We start from the raw sequence: 22,101 nt of genomic DNA, 5'->3' as shown, positions 1-22,101 counted from the left end.
ACGTATTGCTGTCTTTATTTATTTATTTTATTATTATTTTTATTAATTGTTCGAAATAAAGATTTCATTCATTCATTCATTCTTTGGACAAGTGAGATGTCCTTGCGTGTTTAAAGAAGTGTCACCTTTAATGACATGTACCTAGTCTTTTAACATGGTCTTTACAATTATATGCTTCTCATGTACTCGGCCATAGCTTTGGCGGTAACTCTGAGATCCGTGTCCTACACAGAGGTGACTGTTAATAGTATGTCATTATGACAAATGGTTATATTACAGAGAGGGGCGAGAGACTAGTTGTAGATCTAGACTGAACGGAAAACTTTATGAAATCAGATGTAAATACGCTGATATTGAATTTCCAAAGCAGTGTAAATTTTACCATTGAGCCAACAGAATCTTGTTGATCTGTGAAGACCAGCTAATCTCAGGACTGTTTGTTCTTGCAAAATCTGATCACCGCTAAACCTGCCTAAGGATCTCAGGCTATTTTTGGTCTTAAGTGGTCTCTGATTACACCAAGGCAAAGTGATGTCCCCCAGAAGCCGCTTCCTGGTGTGCTTTTGCACTTCGTTTGTGAGCGGAGGGTGTAATTGATCATCCTTTATGGCATTATTGATGAGCTCGCGATAACCCACTTCTGCTGTGGTGCCCAATTCATCAGGCTGATTTGCACACAGGGTGCAGGAAGAAAGCAGTCAAAGAAGGGCCCTATAGCCCCGTAACGTCTCATTAGCTCTCCCCTGACGAAAACACCTGGCAGGACAGACTGCTCCCTAAGCGATGCTAGAAGGCTCTCTGAAAACATTTCAGGGGTGTACACCAAAACAAATTCACTGATATGATTTGATGAGGTCAGTCTGTCACAAAATTCCATTTACTGTTGCCATTGACACTTTTCTCAAGCACAAGCAGGATATTTAATAATATGTTTACAAAATGGTACATCTATGCTAATTTGAATAACGTGATGTATTTTGCAATCCCGATCCACGGAGCTTCACATCTAGTGCACATTTGCTGCAAATACATGCAGATGAGTGTGTAGGTCCGTGGTCATACTGAAATGAAATCGTACGTGTTAAATTGAACTTCTCCGCAGATGTTGTGTAGGGAAAGCTCAGGCTAATGAAAAGCATGTCGAAGCCCAAAGAGAAAGTCGTTATCTTCCCACAGAGCCATCGTTCCTGTTCCTATTTCATCTTGCTTCCATTTCACACACTTTTTTTGAGGCTAAAACTTTTCTTCACAGGATTCAATGCGCTGTGTAGAAAGTTTGGCTTTGACAGTGTTTGATAGAGCTTGAAAATGGCATACTTCATTTTGACTAGCCAGCATTAGTGTGAATAACAAAAGATGGTCACGGCATCAGGAATATTGCATGATCAGCTTTTGCGACGTTGGCAAGTGTGCTTTGGATCGATTGCGGTGAAAATATGTTTATGTAATTAGTATCGAATACTAAGCAAAAGCTCATAAACATATTAACAAAAGCTCATTTTGTCATCATTTTTTCCTGCTTACCCTCTAAAGCAGTCTTGAGTATTTAAAAAAAGGCACTATATAAATAAAAACATGTATTATGATATTTTAGCAAGTGAGAAATATGCTTTGAGAGACTTTGAGAAAGCATCTCCAACCCCGACAGTTATATTTCTTATATAAAACTATAACATACAAGCAGGTGCATATCTTGATTGAAAGTCAATGATTTTTGTCTCAGTTCAGCAGCAAAATGTCATGCAGAGCTCCCTCTGAAGAAATCATGATGTTACAGTCACCAGCATTTCTACGCCCACTCAGCAGCTGCGAGAGTAAGACCAAGGGCCACTTGACACATCATGGAAATGGCATTGCTGCAAATGTAAGAACCTTAATTGCTAAAGAGTTACCACGGCAACAAACATACATCTCAAACGCCTATACGACTGATTGTGATAAACAATAATCAGCATGCATCGAAACACAGCGCATTCAATCCTGTGAAGAAAAGTTTTAGCCTCAAAAAAAGTGTGTGAAATGGAAGCAAGATGAAATAGGAACAGGAACGATGGCTCTGTGGGAAGATAACGACTTTCTCTTTGGGCTTACAGAGAACTGGAAAACTTTTACATGCAAAGATTTAAAGAATTTTTTTTCTTTTTTTTTCCACTATCTTCCACTCTCCACTATCTTTTTTCACGACTTTCATTATCACTCTGAAATGTCAGCTAGAACAAACCGACATTGGCTCATTGAAAAATGTCCCTTTGGCTACATTTTTGTGCAAACATCCAAAAACGTACCTATAGGCTACAGTATATACAATCCATTGCAGATTCCAGCTGAAATGACCACTAGTGGCAGTAAAACATTTTTTATTTATTTTCACACAAATTATAATTATAGGGGATATTATTAATTAATAAAGACTTATATTATTGTGTTTCCTTGCACAATGCTGTTATGACCTCAAAACACTTTCAATACATCTTGACGTTTGCAGAAAATAATCAGCTCCATAGACTCCAAAGATTCGATTGTCATTCCCATGCCATCTACGCAAGTGAGACCTGGAAATCGTCAGCAAGCATCTCTAAACGTCTTCCAACAACGGTGTCTTTGGCAAATACTCCGGATCTCATACTGCGACCATGTCAGAAACGAGGAAATCTACCGAAGAACTGTTACCCGCTCCTTGGTCGATGTCGTCACCGAGCGTCGTTTTCGTTTCACAGGCCATATTCTAAGCCTATTCTCGGAACGATTAACAAAGATGTCCATGTCATGGACGCCATCACACGGGAAGCAGAAGCAAGGACACCGGAGGCAAACATGGCACCGTACATTCATCGAAGAATGTCGACCTATCATGGGACAAAGCCAAAACGGTTACAAGACCGATTGAGCCCGCTGGCAATTGCTTCGCGTCCGAACCAAAGTTCATGTTTTGATACATTTTACATATTCGGTAAGTTTTGGTTTGGTTTCACATTGCAATTATGCGAGCGCACTAAAAGAACTTTACTTGCATCCTGTCGTCATCATCTATGTGGGCTGCATCTTGACATTGATTGGTTTGTAAACGAACGTGCGCCTGATGTCAGCGTGTTGTCAATTCGGCGGGTAACTTTGACAAGAATAAAAAAATAATAATAATAAAACAAAAACTTTGACAAGAATGAATGAACAGACGCATATCGTTGCCACTATACTGTTATTATTACGGCATTACTACCTGCAGCACCAACTACACTCGAGGCTAGTTCAAATTCGCCAAATGAACGTCCTCGTTGTGTAACATTTTATCGTTGCCGGCAGGAAAGGAGAAGACTGCAAGCAATCCTGCGAGAACGACCGAAACTTCCTGTTACAATGGTCTGAAAGTCCGAACCATATGCTTTTATAAAGAGTGCTTTCACAATATAAATGAACCAAACCTTTGTTCAGTTTGATCCGGACCGAGACTACCTTTTTTCGTCTGACCAAATTTGGTCTTTCAGCAGACAAAAACTATATAAATCAGTTTTTAAAGTTGTGAGTTGTGAAAATGATATGATTTTTGACCCTTATACAGTGTTATACAATGACTAAGTCTACAGAGTGTATCCTTCGCACCACACACGTTTTCATCCATGTCAAATTCAATGTGGAGTCTAACCTGACTAAGGTCTATATGTATGGCTTTTTTGGCATAGTAAACTTGCTCATTATCTCACCTGGTACTGCATTGCACTACAACTACAGGGTTTAATGTAATTGCAGCATTAACCTTTTAGCACCACTCACTGGACATTTAATTTTCGAACTGTCACGAAACGTACAACAGCCAACATAAAATGTTGCCAGATTCACATTCATCTGTTTCTGAAAAAATTGTCCATGCTTTTAGTGCCATCCACTGGATGTTTAGTCAAGAAGCAACGTAATCTAATTTAGCAGAAATGTCGCCACCGGCATGGCACCAGACTCATTTTCCAATGAGTCTGGTTTGGATTAGAAAGAAGAAGCTGAGTCGTCTGTTACCTTGATGGCAGATGTAGCGATCTGCAGGTGGTGGAGTCTTCGTAGGGTGCTCTCTCTGTCTGTGAAGTATGACGCCGCCAACTGGTGCAAGATTTCTAGGGAGACCACGGAACTGTTTCCGTTGCCCTCTGACTTTTTGCTCAGCTTCTGTTTGTCCAAGAAGATCGTGAGTGATTCCTCCCCTTAGGAAAGATGCATGCAAAAACCAAACCATGAGACCAAATACATAAAGTCTTCACTTTCCAAAAACAATGTTCAGCAAAGCAACGATGAGTTCTGCTCTGAGTCTGACTGTCAGAGTGTACAATCATATGTCTTTCGTAGAGTCGTTTAACATGAACTGTGGATACCACCTACACCTGCCCCTACAAGAAAGGCAGGGCCACAGCTCTTCCACAATCCATGAGATAAACCCTTACCATAGAGTTTTTCAAGGCTTCGTTAAATATGAATCACAGAAGTTAAGGCAGAGAAGCAATAACGATTTTGAAGGAAGGAAATGGGCACACACAAGAAAGGGGTTTTTATCCCAAAGGGAGGTTGTTATAATCGTACATTTCTTCTGAAGATCAATTTTAGATTTTTTTTTTTAATATAAATGCTAGTTTTGATCTGTGGCTCAGCCTGAAATTCAGATAAATACTATTTTCTGGGCTGAGGAGAATCTCCTGTACCTATATGTGTTGAGCTTGAGTGTAGTTATTAGTTTCAGTCTGATTAGTATGCACGCAATAGCACAGTCCCCCCATTTCCTTTGCTTTGAGTTGTTAATTACCAGCGTTCACTCTAGCTTTACCACTTCATTTGTCTCCCCTGTCGCTGAAGTTCTGCAGCTTCACTGCATACATACACCAATAAGTGACATCATAATTAGTGTCAGTAACGTGCAACATTTTGGAAGAGACACATTGAAAGGTTTGAACCCACCACTGGGACATTCTGCCCTACTTATTATTTGGGTGCCAGAGGGAGAAGAGAAAATTAATGTCTAATAATGGCTAAACGTATGCCAAGAATCAGAATCTGTATGAATAGTAAACGTATGCCTTTATCTTTTATTTTATTATTGTTATTTTTAAATGCCAGAAGCATTTCCCTGAAGCCTATATAACACACTGAATTCTTAACATTATATCATGACTTTCAAAACACCTCAATATATCCTTGTAAATTGCTGCTTAATACCTTCCCGCTCATATTAATTGAGAGACTACATGAAATATTTGTACTTAAAGGGTTAGTTCACCAAGAAACGAGTGCCATATTTCTTGATCACTCATTTCTTTCTCTGTGGGCCTCGAGATAGTTCACGTAGTGTTACTGCGCAGCGCTTCTAGGTTGTATGTCCCACTCACACATGACCAGTGTTGGCCAATAGTGAGCCTACGTGTGACGTACAACCCAGAAGCGCTGCGCTGTTACACTACGTGAACTATCTCGAGGCCCACAGAGAAGGAAATGAATAGTTGAATAAAGTCGTTATTTTTTGCGCACAAAAAGTATTCTCGTCGCTTGATAAACTTAAGATTGAGCCACTGTAGTCACTTGGACTATTTTAACGATATCTTTAACTTTTCTGGGCCGGTAAGTTCCGATCCCTAGAAGCCTATGGAGGAGTGAGCCAGCTCTCAGATTTAATCAAAAATATCCTAATTTGTGTTCTGAAGATGAACGAAAGTCTTACGGGGTTGGAACAACATGAGGGTGAGTAATTACTGACAGAATTTTCATTTTGGGGTGAACTAACCCTTTAAAGAAAATCAGTACTACTAAATTATCCATTGCATAAAAATTAATTTGTCACACCACGTGACCATTTTCAACCATTGACCGTTGAACTAGTTAAGGCAAAAAATATGATTTAAAAGGAAAAAAGACTTAAAATAAATGATGACTGGACCTAAGATAAACACTTTCTTTTTTATGTTATAAACTGTAATTTTATAAACTGTAATTTTGATGGTGACTAAAACTACACATATATAAGTTGTACAGAATGTTACCAAAATCCCTAGCTATATAGATAGATCTCATAGATCTCATCTGCAATATTGGCTTACCTCCCAATGTGGCTGATACCAAGAAATGAGTGCCATATTTCTTGATCAGATTTTCATGGATCTGCTGAAGGCTCGGCCTTCTCCCCAGTAGCCTGAGGTTGCGTAAAAACTCGGGTGCCAAAGGCAGCGGGGCTTTGAAAAAGTCTCTCTTCTCTGTCACCAAGCTGTTGACTTTCCAGTGACTAAACTCCCTGCAAGACAAAACATACAAAGTTAAGTGCTTTAATGCATGTAGTGAATTTTGGAACCCACTTCTTCGTCGGCCATTGGTAGAAAAGGAAACCGCACGTCTGTGTGTGCGCACAAGGTGCGAGAGCAAGAGAGAAATGCTGATATGAGCAGAAAATAAAGTATGCATAAATATTGCATGGTGCTGAATATTAATGCACCTCATCGTAATGCGGGACAAACATGATTCAGGCCCATAAACACAATAGAGCTTACATGATGCAACTGCCAGCCTTTGTAACTCTGGCCTGCACATCATGCCTGCACAAACACTCTCTGTATCTACCGTATGTGCATTTTATAAAAACCAATAACAATCCCAGTCACTGTTTTTCTAGAGTTATGTACACAGAACAAAGCTTGCACTTCCGTGAAGATGCTACCCAAAGGAATCGTCTTTTGGGCTTAATACGGTTCGTGAAAATCTCTAAGAGTTAATTAACGAAAGCAGTGGCTGTCCGACCATTAGCTAATGATGATAGATGGTCTTAATTAAAGGCCTTTAGCACCAGCTGATAGCACCTGGAACTCTGCTGGGGAGTGGGACACTATCACCCAAAACGCTCAGCTTTTTAATACTCCCATACTAGGGGGCCACCGCACCTGGGTATCATTCCATGGGCTTGCTGTAATTTAACTTCTCGCATTCATTGTTTTTATTGTATCTGTCAGACTGGTTTCTGCCTTAAAGGGTTAGTTCACCCAAAAATGAAAATTATGTCGATAACGACTCACCCTCATGTCGTTCCAAGCCCGTAAGACCTCTGTTCATCTTCGTAACACAGTTTAAGATATTTTAGATTTAGTCCGAGAGCTTTCTGTCCCTTCATTGAAAATGTATGTACGGTATGCTGTCCTTGTCCAGAAAGGAAATAAAGACATCATCAAAGTAGTCCATGTGACACCAGTGGGTTAGTTAGAATGTTTTGAAGCATTGAAAATACATTTTGGTCCAAAAATAGCAAAAACTACGACTTTATTCAGCATTGTATTCCGGTTCTGTTGTCGAGCCGCGTTCAGTGCCGCTGCTGACGTAAGACGCTGCTGACGTGTGTGCGCCCGAGCTTCGTTTACAGTCTGAGGGAGACGCACGCTGTAAGCAAAACAATCTTCGCAAACATGTCTAAGGATTTCGACACAGAGGAAGACTTGCATTTTTTTGCCCAGCCATATTTATTTGAACCTGAATACACGGACGCACCAGATACACGTCAGCAGCATCACTGCGGACTCGTGAACGCGGATTGACAACAGAACCGGAAGACAATACAATGCTGAATAAAGTCGTAGTTTTTGCTATTTTTGGACCAAAATGTATTTTCAATGCTTCAAAACATTCTAACTAACCCACTGGTGTCACATGGACTACTTTGATGATGTCTTTATTTCCTTTCTGGACAAGGACAGTATACCGTACATACATTTTCAATGGAGGAACAGAAAGCTCTCGGACTAAATATCTTATCTTAAAATATCTTAAACTGTGTTCCGAAGATGAACGGAGGTCTTACGGGCTTGGAACGACATGAGGGTGAGTCATTAATGACATCATTTTCATTTTTGGGTGAACTAACCCTTTAAGCTTTAAAGTCACCATGAAATCAAAATGGACAATTTTTATTGTATTTATTATAAATGATTTATCCATGAACATTTTTTTTCATTCATGTGCCCTCATCTTTAATCAAGATAACCTCCCCTCCCACTTGAAAAGACATCTCCTCTCTGATGACGCGTTTACTGGCGTGAGGGCGGGACAACCTGTCACTCATGAGATTACAGCAATAGCAAACCACAACTATCCAACCAATGGACAAAGTCCCACCATACATTTGTTCTTTTCAAAAAGCCAATTCACTCGGATATATGTCACAATAGGGAGGAAAAGACTATCGGAATTTCCGTTTAATGCGATTTTAACTTTAAGGCTCCATCTGTCCAGCACATACACCCGAAAGAGAGAACTGCTGATCTGCAACACCTCGCTCTGTTGGATTAAAACTGGGTCTTCTGGCCCGTTTGTATGAGCCTGCCAATCAAGCAGAGGACGGCAGGTGCGCTTTATGAAAATAGGTCTTCACCTCTCAAACTTTTCACTCATTAAAACAGACACACGCCTTTATCGGATGCATATAATGAATGCTCTGTCCTCTGCTCAACGATGGACTGAATAGCAAAGTCATTGTTACTACTTTAGAATTCCTTGTAGATGGTGGTTAGTGCTATGCAGAGTTTGGTGAATGAAGGAGGGGAAGTCTGAATAGCAATTAGAGTCTCTTTCATTTCCCCTGTGAACCCGTGCTGGCGGTGCATTTTGCAGCCGTGTTTGTGCTCAGCACAATAATAGTTGCCTCACAACACTTCTTCGCTAATTTGAGACAGTTAAACATTTCCTCCAAGAGAACCTTAAACCATTTTCAAGGACAAAATATATATTACTTGTCAAGTAGCCAGTGCTGTTTAAGAGTCATTTAAAAAAAAAATCTTTTTGTAGTAAATTGAGCAATGCTGTTAATGGGATAAAGTATTGTGTTGTGCACTGAGGTTTTGTTTTTTCCAAGTCAAGTAGCAGAGGCTCTGATTTTACATTGAAATTAGCTTGGAATTACCATATGGAAAAAGTGCCTGCCCCCAACACTTGACCCATTTCAGTTCGCCTATAAATCCAACAGGTCAACTGAAGATGCCATTGCCTCAACTCTCCACACTTCTTTGAATCACCTGGATAAAAGCAATTCATATGTTAGAATGTTATTTATTGATTTTAGTTCTGCTTTTAATACTGTGATCCCATCCAAGTTAATCTCTAAGCTCACTGAACTTAGTATCAGCCCTTCCCTCTGCAACTGGATCCTGGACTTCCTCACTAACAGACCACAGTCTGTTAGGATCGACAACCATCACTCCTCTATTCTCGCCTTGAACACTGGTGTGCCACAGGGCTGTGTTCTGAGCCCAATCCTCTACTCTCTCTTTACCCACAACTGCCAACCTGAGCATGTCTCAAACTCCATAATAAAGTTTGCAGATGATATCACTGTGGTAGGCCTGGTCAGCGGTAATAATGAAGATGCTTACAGAGAAGAGGTTCAGCACCTGGTAGAGTGGTGTGCAACCAATAATCTTATACTCAATACCCAGAAAACCAAGGAGCTGATTGTGGACTATCGGCGGACTAAGAAAGGCTACACACACACTCCCATTTATATTAATGGGTCTCAAGTGGAATGAGTGACTAGTCTCAAATTTTTGGGTGTTCATATTTCTGAGGATTTCACCTGGAGCATCAACACTTCTAGTCTCATTAAAAGGGCACAACAGCGCCTCTACTTCCTTAGGAAATTAAAGAAAGCCCATCTGTCCCCTACTATACTGCAGAATTTCTACCTATGCGTAATTCAAAGCATCCTAACAAACTGCATCACAGTGTGGTATGGCAACTGCACTGTCTCAGACTAGAAAGCACTCCAGCGTGTGGTCAAAACGGCCCAAAATATTATTGGTGCTAAATTGCCCTCGATGCAAGACATTTACCTTAAGCGATGCCTACGAAGGGTAAGATGCATTATCAAAGACACTTCTCATCCCACCCATGGACTATTCACTCTTCTCCCATCTGGGAGACGATATAGGAGCTTTCGCTGTCGCACGAGCAGATTCAGGAACAGTTTCTGCCCATCTGCGGTCAAGATACTTAACACTACACTAAACATGAGAAACACTACATCTAACTCAGACCTTGTTTAAAAGGGAAAAAGGAGGCAATCATTTTTCTCTCTTGTATTTTACCATCTGATGCCATCTTGCACTACTGTGGTCACTGGCCAGTTACATATACTCCAACCTCCAAGTTTGAGACATTGCATTGAGCTGGTCTCTGCAACTGTGCTTTATTAGCTTTTTTAGAAATGTTTATTTTTAAATTATTACTACTGTTTGCACTCCTGGTCAGATGCTAACTATGTTTCATTGGCTCTGTACTTGTATTTTGTCAATGACAATAAAGTGAATCTGAATCTCAGTGCTAAATGCTCTAATTAGATTTTTTCTAGTTTGGTGCCTTTAGGTCCTCTAATAATACATTTTAATAGAAAATACAAATTCCTGTAACTCCAGCTGAGGAAATATTGAGCAAGACCTTATTTAAATATACTTACAAATACCATAATGACATATTAAAGGTTATTCATATTGCTGTGTGATGACAGTTGTAAAGGTTTGTATGAATATGTTCAAATGAGATTAATTGATTAAGAAGATTTCAAAGAACCGATTCGTTCACGAATCAGACTTTTTCTTATGAACATGCCAGTGAGAGAAAGAGTGAATGTCAAGATTTTAAGTGAATAATGACTTAACTTTCAGTCTCTTTCTTACACAAAGCTATCTAATGACTGAAGACGACTTGGAATAAAGAGCCATATGGATGACTTTTATGATAGTTTTGCGGTGCATTTGAAATATTGGAGATTCCAGTCCTCATTAATTTTCATTGCAAGAAAAGATTTGGCAGGATATTCACCTAAAGATTAGTCTTTTGTCCTCCATAAATGAAAATCATACTATTTAGAACAATATGGGTGAGTAAATCTAGGTTTTGTATATCTAGTTTTTTGTTGTTGTTTTTTTTGCAGCAAAGCCATAAAATAATCATTTTGGGTTCCTCCAAGAACCTTTAAGAGTGTACTACTTTATCTGCAGTGGCTGGATGGACATTCCATGGACATCACGTTCCCTCTAATGACCTTCACACTTTGCCTCAGTATGAAATCAGATCAGAACTGACATGAATTAGACTGGAGTGACAGACTATCGGGCTCTCGGTGCTTCTGAGAAATATTTGTTCCCAGTGCATCTTGGTTTTTTGTCCATCTAAAATAAAATAGGAACTTCTTGTCAACTAAAGTACTGTAAGTATGATATATTGCCTCCCTTCTCTCATGCAGACATTACAAAAATGTCCAATGTTTCACTCTTGTGCATGTCCTCCAAAATTGCTTTGCAGATTTACAGTCTTTGTTTTTTCCCCTACACTGTTAAAATGTTTTGTCAGGTAACCTAAAATATGCTTCATGTGGTAACATCTAAATTATCCAGTTTGATTTAAATCAAAAATATTATTTAATAATACACAAGATTATACAAGCGAAAACAATTTTTAGGGCTAGGTCAGGTAGAAATAGCTCCTTAAGCTAACAGCACGTTTTCACTTTTTCAGTGTTCTGTAGAATGTGGAATCAATTTGAAGATAATTATAGTTATAGCTCAAAGACTTGTGGCGACTAATATACTGTCTATTTTAGAATAGTGTTAAAGCACAGTAGGTCCAATGTGGTAAATCACTGAAGTAAAACAAATCAGAAACAGGCTTTACACAAGTACGTCCAAAACTTGTCCCAATTATGTGTTTTGAAAAACCTGAAATGAAACAATGCCACGTTTTCAACAGATGGCAATTGAATCACTCTAAACAGTTTGTTCACCTATTCAGCCAAAAGCTTAAAATGTCACAATCTGTCTAAACGTCCCATTCTGTCTTTGATCTCCTTTTATTTTTCTCTTTAAACCCTTCATTTAATGCAAAACTTCAAATGCTTCTGTTTAGTGAACTAAAACATTGGCACATGCTGCTTTTTTTAAGGGCATCATCTAGAAAATAAGCTTAGGAACCCCTCCCACCAGGGGCTGCATTGTATTGTGAAAGCAGCTTTAACTATAGATTTTTAAAGAAGGATTAGTTGTCAAAGTTAAGCAAATAAGAAATGACAAAATCATGCTTTCAGCAAAAAACAGAACCACACAATGCAAAAACTAAATTAAACTGCTCAGCAAAAACTTTGCACTGGCAAACATCAATATAGAGAGTGAAATTTGGCTCAATCTGTGGAAGCTCAGACAATGTTTATCAAATGCTTCTGAAATATTCTTTGGTGAGTGATTGATGTGGTAAATTGCATCAAGTCAACAGAACACAAAAGCAATTCTTTTCAAGCCCCTGTATCGCCTTTTTCACATTATAATTCCATGCAAGCATCTCCGAGATTGCCATCCATTTGGCTTATTAATTCTACTTTGTTGACCAGTGTCACCCACATGATTCAGCTCTTGTGTTTTCTATGAAAACATCACATTTCATCTCAATTGCTTATGGTTTACACATGTCTTTGTGTTTGATTTCTTGTGCAGATACTCGTTGCCTTTAGAAACCAGCTGCTACCAGGTTACTAAATCCCAACGGAGCAGCTCCCTGCTGGTCGTCACTGCCGTCACCTTGTGCAGCACCAATGGTGTGATGGTCTACAGATAATAGCACGAATGGGAGCTAATACATCATCTCAAGGTTCCACATGGGAAGGGTAGTGCGTCATGGTCCTATAATCATAAATGTTACTTGTAGTAGTACTTGTAGTATTCCTTGTCCAAATCTTTTAAAGGTGAATTAGTCCATTTTTACGCATAAATGAACAGTGCTGAAAAATGATAAATAAATAATACATGTAGAGTATAAAATAAATAAATAATTGAACTAAATTGTTTGTGAAATAAATTATGTAACATTAAACAACGTTCAATTTGTTAACATTCGTTAGTGTATTGGGTATGATGAACTTGAAAATGTATGAATCTGGATTATGTTAATTTATAAATATAATATTTCTCATTAGTCAGTCATTATATTCATAACCTATCAAGTCATGTTAATTCATACAACCTATTTACATTTATACAAAAAAGCATTTGTATGTAGAAATCAATGTGAACCTAGCTTAATTGCTGTTTTGTTCATTGTTCCTTCATGATACATAATTAATGAAATAATGTTAATGAATTGAACATAACTGTCAAATATTACCATAAATTAAACATACTAATGAAAATGAGTAGTAAAGCATTTTGACATCAGTAACTGAAAACCTTTAAATTTCTGTGGTGGTAAATTCAAAACATCTACCATATCAGCCAGTGCAACATAAGAAGAAAATTACTGCAAACACCATTTGATATTTTTATCTGCTATTGTGATGCATTTAAACAAGATATCACAATCTATTTTTTGGAAATCCATTGTTCGGGATGAGACATCAAGCAAATTAAAATGCAAGTTATGCAAATTACATCTTTTAAAGCAGATATCTTTTGATTACACTGGTCTACGGCCAAAATGCTTCTGAAATAAACGTAGTCAAACTTTACCAACTCAAAAATTATGCTTAAAATTGTTGATTGGCCCAAGGTTTCAAGATATGCTATTGGGTCAGTACACAAAGCTTGACTTGGGATTGGCCGATGACAAATGAGTAATAAAGGGAAGGGATCTAAATTTTTTACCAGAAATGACTAAAATACATCTTTGACTGGATCTATAAATCTCTGAGTACTTGCTTTTTAGGCAAAACAATGAATGATGCAATCTGAAGTTGGTATTGCATCATACATGATATGAATGCCATCATGTTATTCCAAAGTCATGGATGATGCAATCACAACAACGCTTACATCACAACATATTGCCCTATATCAGCTCTAGAAATCATACGGCAAGGGTGCAAAACTCAATTCCTGAAGGACCACAGCCCTGCAGAGTTCAGTTCCAACCCTGCTACAAAACACATACCTGTAGTTTTAAAATAAACCTGAAGGACTTGAGCTGGATCAGGTATGTTTAACAGGGTGCAGGGTTGTTGTGGCCCTCCAGGAACTGAGTTTTGAACACCCTGTCATACAGTGCCGTGCTGTCTTATATGTCAGTGTTTAATTGTGCAAAGGGACACATTTCTGTTTGGCCAAAGTGAACAGAGATGCCTCGTGCTTGTGTGAGAGGTAACTTCAAATGGAGCAAATTGAGCCCATCAATCCTTGCAGACTGCTGGACAGTGACAAGAGATGCTCCATTTAATTAATACAAGAGACGAGTAAAGAAGCGCCGAGTAGACAGTGAATAGGACTAAACTATGTAGTTGTTTGCCTTTTGTTTCATTTCCATTTGATTTATATGACCCTTTTGCAGATTTCTAAAGTGTTACATAAACAGGACAGGTGACATGTAGCCTACTATCTACACAATATACATAGACATAAAATGTAAAAACTTAAATATCTTGGAAAAAGTAGCCAATCAGTTGCTTTAATTGTCCTATTTGGAATCAGTACATCAAAATACATAATAAATAGCACTTTTTATCTCTGAAGCAGACAACTTTTAAAAAATTGTAGACCAGTATAATGAATTTCTTTTTATTGAGCTCACAGAGGTTTTCATATTCAATAACTTCTGAATGTAACTACTACTAAAACTTTAGAAAAAAGGAAACTATTGCAAGCGCACATCTCTTTCCATTCACAACAGAAAAAAAATCCCCATCGGAGCTGGCAGTATGACTAAAGACCATTGAATTCACTCTGCCGGGGATCCTTTGGTGCATTGTTAACCCCCAGAGGGGAGCTGTGCCCAAGGAAGCAGTAAAAGGTACAGTGCCTGCTGGTGTTCTCCTCTTGTGATGTGCAACACTCTTCTTGGAAATCCTGATCTGTTATCATATCAAAGGGCCAATGCAGTGACCAGCTGAAGTCCCATCTTTTTAGTGCGAGTTCAGTGATGCTGTTTACACAATGCATCTGAACTGTGAGGCATATACAGAAGACTCGCCTACACCCAAACACCCACACAGACTCTTTGGCTTGCAGGACAGCCTTTCAAACAGGGCTGGCAGAGGCTCATCTCCCCCTCACTGAGTCCATCACAGTTCCGTGGGCCTTTCTCTGCCCAGCTGCTGTAGGCATGCTGGGTTCTGAATTCGGCGAGCGGAGAGAGTTGGACAGAGTTGGCCACGTGCCGGCGGGGGGCAAAGGAAGCAGGCAAAAAGGCCAAACTCCCCTGGCGGAGCTGAGGTCAGCCACAGTAAAGCACCAAAACACACCTTTCTTTCCCATTGTGCATGTGTCTTTGACATAGACTGGAATTAATGTGTAGCGATCGATACACACTGTACTGAATGAATGATGTTAGCGGCATGCCGTGTTGTAATTAAAACTGGTCAACAGCTAAATAATCACCACCGTGTCGGCAAGGTCACAGGTTTGATTCCCAGGGAACATTTACCACACTAGACGGTGTAGTGTAGTGCAGGGGTTTTCAAACCATGAAAAATTGTGTAATAATGTATTAATAACATTGACAGACATTATTTAACAGTTTGGGGTGAAAAAATGTTTTTGAAAGGAATCTCTTATGCTTACCAAGGCTGCATTTGTTTGATTAAAAATACAGTAAAATAGTAATATTGTAAAATATTATTAGAGTTTAAAATAACCATTTTTTATTTGAATAGGGGAGACAGGGTATGGTTGTGACTTTTTACTTCATCTGTAACTCACTGCATTTTTGAGCTAGAGTGGATACACTTTTATACAAAGTATCCACGTTTGTTTACTACAAAAGGCACCAATTCAAAGAATATCCCAGCCCTTAGAAGTTGATAGCAAATACATGGTGTGCCTTTGTTACAATCTTTATTTTTCACAGTATATATTTAAGTAAATATATAGCTGCATTTATATTTTAGGGAGGGGGTCTTTATGGGATCAAAATCCCGCCAAATGTATTGCGGCCACGGATCAAAAAATAAGCGTGATTCAAAAATGTAAAAACACATGTAAAAATATATTGCACAAACTGAAAAAAATAATGCAAAATTATCAGAAAAGCAAACAACGTGGTCACGGATCAAAATATAATAAGCGTGAATCAAAAAATAACAAGCATGAATAAAAACTTTAAACACATAAAAAAATATTTTGCACGAAACTTAAATTTATGTTCATGTTTTTCGCTCTTCTTTCCGTGTTCTGCGCTTGCTCTTCCAAATGTTGCAGTTCGAGTTTCATGTAAATTAGGGCGGGCTTAAGCGTCACCATTGGTCCACTAGTTCTAGATTGACAGCTCCTCCTCTAGCCAATCAATCGAAGAGGGGAGTTGACGTCACTCCAATGCGACTCATGGCTACTGATGTTCACTCGTAGCTACCAAGGGGGTAATCCACCAGCCGGAAACTGAAGTCTCCCCGGGCGCCGCCATCGGCTAACAAGCCTTCACCTGCTGTTAGCATTCCATTGACTCCCATTCATTTTTGCGTCACTTTGACAGCGAATAACTTTACATCTGAGACGTTTAAAGACTCCATTTGTCCATTATTTATTTCTAAAGAAACACGACAATGTATAAAATGCTCCATTACCTTGTATCTTACGTTATGGCCCCGTAGAAGCAGTTTTTGTAAAAATAGGCTAACGATTGCGTCATAACACGCGACTTTCTGTCGCTTAGAAGAGAAATTACCGTAAAGACAGAAGTAGAAGCTCACGCGCAATCGGGGGACGTGGAGGCATAAAGTCAAGGGAGAAGCCCATAGAGAGTCATAAAGTTGCTCCTGCTGCGAGCTCATGAACAGCTAATACTCACGATCTCCGGCTCTGCAAGATTCAGAAGGGAATGATTCAGATTCCTCTTGGCACCGCTACTAGAAAGACGTACAACTGTCAGTCAGGTTGCTCACCTCACAACTACGTCTTCAAGCTCAGTTTGAGCATGCGCAGTGTGCTTGGCAATCATGAAGTGAGTGCTTCTATTTGACTTCACTTTTCTCCGTTGAAGTCTATGGGGTCGCTGTGTCCATTTCTTTTACTGTCTATGGTAGCTACAGGTGAAGATAACCATCAGCTCAGCTGGCAAAAATCTTTCCGTGGCAGGACAATGTTAAACTATATGTGTGCCTGCAACTCGACCTGTTACCGCTATATACGTCTACCTGGCGATCCGTTATTATAGTTAAATTAGTCATCCTAACGACGACGACCTGTCACAGTTGTGCCTGTCTGACGATCCATCATATTCACCTTTAATGCCCTGGCCTTACTTCTGGTGAGCGCCGATCTCCTCCGAGCCACACAACAGTGTTGAGTGTTTCATCAAAGAATTCCCGATTTGAACGAGAAGTTTGAATGAATGACTCACTCATAAAGACAATAACTTGCCACCACCTTACTGGCCGTTTTACTTTCAAAATTTAATCTATGGAAGGGCAATGTCGGTCCTGGGTGCAGAGTTTACAGCGGCACTCCAGAAACGACGTTGCCTATCACTGATCTTTTCAATAATTTTCATGTTGCTGTATTAAAAATGTAAGCTATATATAAAACATTAATCCTAAAGTAATATGTAAATATTTACATTACTTTAGGATGTAAATGCAAATATGTAGCTATGTAAATGAACACAATAAGTATGTAATAAATCACTGCATATCAAATCCACCTGGTTTCTGTAATCTCCTCTGTACACTATCATTTTCATTAATCTTTTGTCAAATGGTAGCCTACATCTAGTCTTAGAATTAATTTACCAGGCTACATATATGATCGCTTAACAACAACAATTAAGAAAACATATGAGGATGGCGTATTTAACAATAACGGATCGCCAGGTAGGCTGTGCGTTTTTTTTAGTTTTTCTTTTACAAAGGCTGCATGTTCGTTTTAAATTTGAGTTGTTGTTGTTCTTTGTTTTACATACTCTGAACTGTACCACACATGCCTTGTATTTGTCTTGTACTTTTTGCGCCTTGTCTGTAATGGAACTAAATAAAATATATAGACCCTATATAAAAAAGGTAGGCTGTGTATAGTTGACAGTGTATAGTTGACCTAAAGTCTTCAGACGGTTACAATGGCCGTTTTTAACTTATTTTTTGCAAAGAAATGTAGTTTCAAAATTGCAGGATGTTTCACTTAGAGCTGCCTTAGCATATTAACATCATGAGCCAAGTGATATTGTTTAACACCAATCACCAGTGTGCACAATAAAATTCTCATGTAGGCTATCTCAAAAAAGAGGAATTTGTATATGTCCCCTCCCCTGTATGAGTGAGCATCAGTAGCGTGAGTCGGATTGGAGTGACGTCAACTCCCCTCTTCGATTGATTGGCTAGAGGAGGAGCTGTCAATCTAGAACTAGAGGACCAATGGAGATGCTTAAGCCCGCCCAACATTTGGAAGAGTAAGCGCAGAACACGGAAAGAAGAGTGAAAAACATTAACATAAATTTTGTGCAATTTTTTTTTAATGTGTATAAAGTTTTTATTCATGCTTGTTATTTTTTGATTCACGCTTATTATATTTTGATCCGTGACCACGTTGTTTGCTTTTCTGATAATTTCGCATTATTTTTTTCAGTTTGTGCAATATATTTTTACACGTGTTTTTACATTTTTGAATCACGCTTATTTTTTGATCCGTGGCCACAATACATTTGGTGGGATTTTGATCCCATAGGTCTTTTTCTAGGGCATCATCGTTTATGGGTCAGTGCAGATGTAAATGGACACTGTCAACTATGTAAACATTATGTCGTTCTGTTGTGTTGGTTTTAGTAACTGAAGACAGCATCAGAGAAGATGAAGTCTTCACTACATGCGATATGGCCTTTTCTGTAATGTGACTGAACCTGTCCACTTAATGATATCTGCAATAAATCGAAGCATCATCACAACTGAGATGTCAGTTTTTTATTCATTTATTTTTTCATTTTCTCCTGATTTGATGTTGTCAGGACTTCTCACTGTGCTTTATTTGATCCATCACAAGACTGACGAAAGGTCAGTTTGTCTGCACAAAATCTGTCCCCACACTATTGTGCAGAAATCCAGAATTCAAACACCTTTCATTAACAAGATTTCTTTATAAATATATATAATTTCTCAAGGTAGTTTTATAACGTTTTCACCTACCTAGTGTAGTCAACTACATTTAACATGGTTTACCATAATCAACCTTCAACGGTTTTTAATTTTTTTTTTTTTTTTTTACTTTTTCTGATTCTCTATGTTAACATTAATATGAGTAATTTCACCATTATACATTATTTTTCTCTCCTCACTTGCAGAGATGTAATAAAAGAATAACACATGGAAAACCGCAAATTGTCAGGACTTGTCAGTAGGTTTGATTCATTCATTTAGAATAATTTATGTAATTTATGATTTGATGCACTGCAATTTACACACAAACACTTTCTCCTGCAACTAATTCCTTGTCAAAATAAAGTGGCTTTTTTTTTTACCAGCAAAACATCCCATTTGAGATCAGATTTCCACTTATATGGTAATATTAGCATTATCATTCAAAAGTTTGGGGGTTGTTAAGATTTTTTTAAAAGAAATTAACACTTATTAAGCAGGGGTGGGTTAAATTGTTCAAAAGTGATATTAAAGACTTTTACTTTGGTACACATTATTTCTATTTAAAATAAGTTAGGTTTGTTTGAACTTTTATTCATCAAATTTGTCAAAGAATCCTGTAAAAGATGTATCACGGTTTCCACAAAAATATTACGCAGCACAACTGTTTTCCTTGAGAGGCCATTGTGTTTCAATGATTATTGTATGATTGTATGTATGCATGTATGTATGTACCGGTATGTATGTAGCATTTTAATATTTTGTGTTTATGTATGGCTGCTACCTTGGCCAGGTCTCTCTTGAGACAATGAGAGTTCCTGGTAAAACAAAGGTAAAAAAAAAAAAAAAAAAAAAAAAATGTTTTCATCTGTGATAATAATAATAATTATATTATAATAAATGTTTGTGTGCACCAAATCAGGATATCAGAATGATTTCTGAAGGATCATGTGACACTGAAGAATTCAACGGTACCATCACAAGAATAAATCACATTTTAAAATATATTAAAATATAGAAATCTATTTGAAATTACAAATTAAAATATTTATTCAATTGTAATAATATTTAATAATATTACTGTTTTTACTGTTTTTTTTTTTATCAAATAAATGCAGCCTTGGTCAGCATAAGAGACATTTCAAAAACATAGTGGAGCTGATAAAAATGGCTTTTGGAATTTTTTGATTGAATTTGAGTTGATTTTATATTTCACGCAGGTTTCTCAGAATCTGTCATGGGACCTGATTTTGCTCAAGTCAATTTTGAATATTTTAACTAATAATATAATCATCACAGCACAAACCTGTAGATTTTGTAGCGTGTGGAGAAGCCTTGTTGGAAGCGTTCTTTGAACTCAGTGTATTCTGGACAGCGATGGAAGGGCCCTTTATCAGACAGGAGCCAGTCCAGCTGGCCGCTGCTCCGGCCGGAGATGGAAGACAACGGTGAGGTCTTCTGGTCCAGACGCTCAGCCAGAGCCAGAAACCAGCTCAGTGGGCCCAGAGGTGCCCAGTGCCACAGGAGCATCAAGAGGAACCATCTAACAACCGCAGCTCTCTGCCAACACAACGCCATCCTGCCCCTGGGCACCTGGCGCCAGCATTCTTCTGCCAATCCCTTTGACCTGAACAGACAGGAAGAGAAGACGAAGGTAACACTTTTAAGATCAGCATAAATACATAACAATTTTCTTTTGTGTGGGATCCTAAAGCAAGTATGTTAATTATAGTTAACACAACGTTCTAGTTAACTCGATTCTGTCAATCGCAGCATTCAGCAGTCAGATATTCATAGGAATTTACTTTACTGATCAACCTACTTGGGTTTATTTTCTAATAATCTCTAGACTGTATATGCGACAAAACTGAACTGCGACAAAAATCTTCAATTTTAAACCATTGTCTCACAGATTCTCTATGCACATGTATTGCAGCAGTATTGGGAAAAATGCAAGTCTGAAAATAATGTTTGACATTTGACCAAGGGCCACAAGGGATCCTTATATTAATGAGTTCACATAGATTATGTAAAGTGCAGATAGACATCGGCTTTGAAAGAGGCAATGCCTTCATGCACCAATGCATAGACTATATCAAACGATTAGTTCCATACAGGGGTTAATTCCATTCCATGACATTCCTTTAATCCTTCTTCAAATCCATGATAAAAATGAATTTTCTGAAGTACTAAATGCAGGTTTGGATTCCTAATGATGTATGAACAACCTTGCATGCATTCCTAACTGCAGCAAGGGACTATTGGTAGTTTTTTAAAAGGCAATTAGAGACGAACAGATAGTATGCAACATAAAACAGGTCTTGATACAGGCAATAACCATATACACAGTCTCTACGACCTCATGGTATGTACAGTAATAAGTTCCATTTACCCAGCAAAGCCTTCTTCGGCACAATTCATTAAACTAGGAATGGCCATCAGGTCACCCAGAGATGATTTCCCCATGTTCCCCAACCCCCATCGCTTCCTACAAGAACATCTTTCCTCACTCAGTCGTGTAGTTCTAATATACGAAATGTAATTATCCCTATTCCTTCAGCAAAATATATTTCTTCTACTCTTCACTTTTTGTTCTCCTATAATCTCCTTTGTTTTATAACTCTACAATCCTCTCATTGCCTCATCTTGATATATCAAATTCCGTGTTATTGCATTTCCTTTTTTCTTTTTAATATCTTTCATCATTTTTGTTTGTTTTTTCTTTCTTGCGATTAATCCCAATGCCTTTTTTTCTGGTTTAATTTTCTTCTTCATAGTTCTGTAACAAAGTGACCAGCTCTGGTGCCATTTCTGTAAAGGAAAATACAAATGTAACAGACAGTTTTTAAAAAGAATGTATTGTTATATATTTAGTATTAATATTAGTATCAATATACAACTAATAAATATTAGGGTTGTCAATCAATTAAAAAATATTAAAATTAGTAATGGTATGATTCATTCAATTAATCAATCAAATTTCTCAAATGGCCGGAGAATCCCTTATTACTGAATTCCTTGTTATTGTTATTTTTTTTAAATAATCAATTACATTAAATTAACATTAAATTGACAGT

General features: G+C 38.1%; 1 protein-coding gene across 1 annotated transcript in view; it reads right to left on the bottom strand.

Moving 5' to 3' along the window:
- brinp2 (bone morphogenetic protein/retinoic acid inducible neural-specific 2) overlaps positions 1–22,101 on the bottom strand; it is a 146,943-nt gene that overhangs the window by 67,037 nt on the left and 57,805 nt on the right. The window contains exons 2-4 of the mRNA XM_056239485.1: positions 20,331–20,651; positions 6,066–6,256; positions 4,006–4,187 (exon numbers count right to left, since the gene is read on the bottom strand). Coding sequence (XP_056095460.1) covers positions 4,006–4,187; positions 6,066–6,256; positions 20,331–20,602 — 645 coding nt within the window. The 5' untranslated portion in view covers positions 20,603–20,651. The remainder of the gene's footprint in view (positions 1–4,005; positions 4,188–6,065; positions 6,257–20,330; positions 20,652–22,101) is intronic.

This window comes from Rhinichthys klamathensis, unplaced genomic scaffold (genome assembly GCF_029890125.1).
Source record: "Rhinichthys klamathensis goyatoka isolate OS25496 unplaced genomic scaffold, OSU_Roscu_1.1 h1tg000566l_1, whole genome shotgun sequence".
Lineage (NCBI taxonomy): Eukaryota > Metazoa > Chordata > Actinopteri > Cypriniformes > Leuciscidae > Rhinichthys > Rhinichthys klamathensis.
Note: the sequence above shows the minus strand (reverse complement) of the source record. Positions and strands in the feature narration are given on the sequence as shown.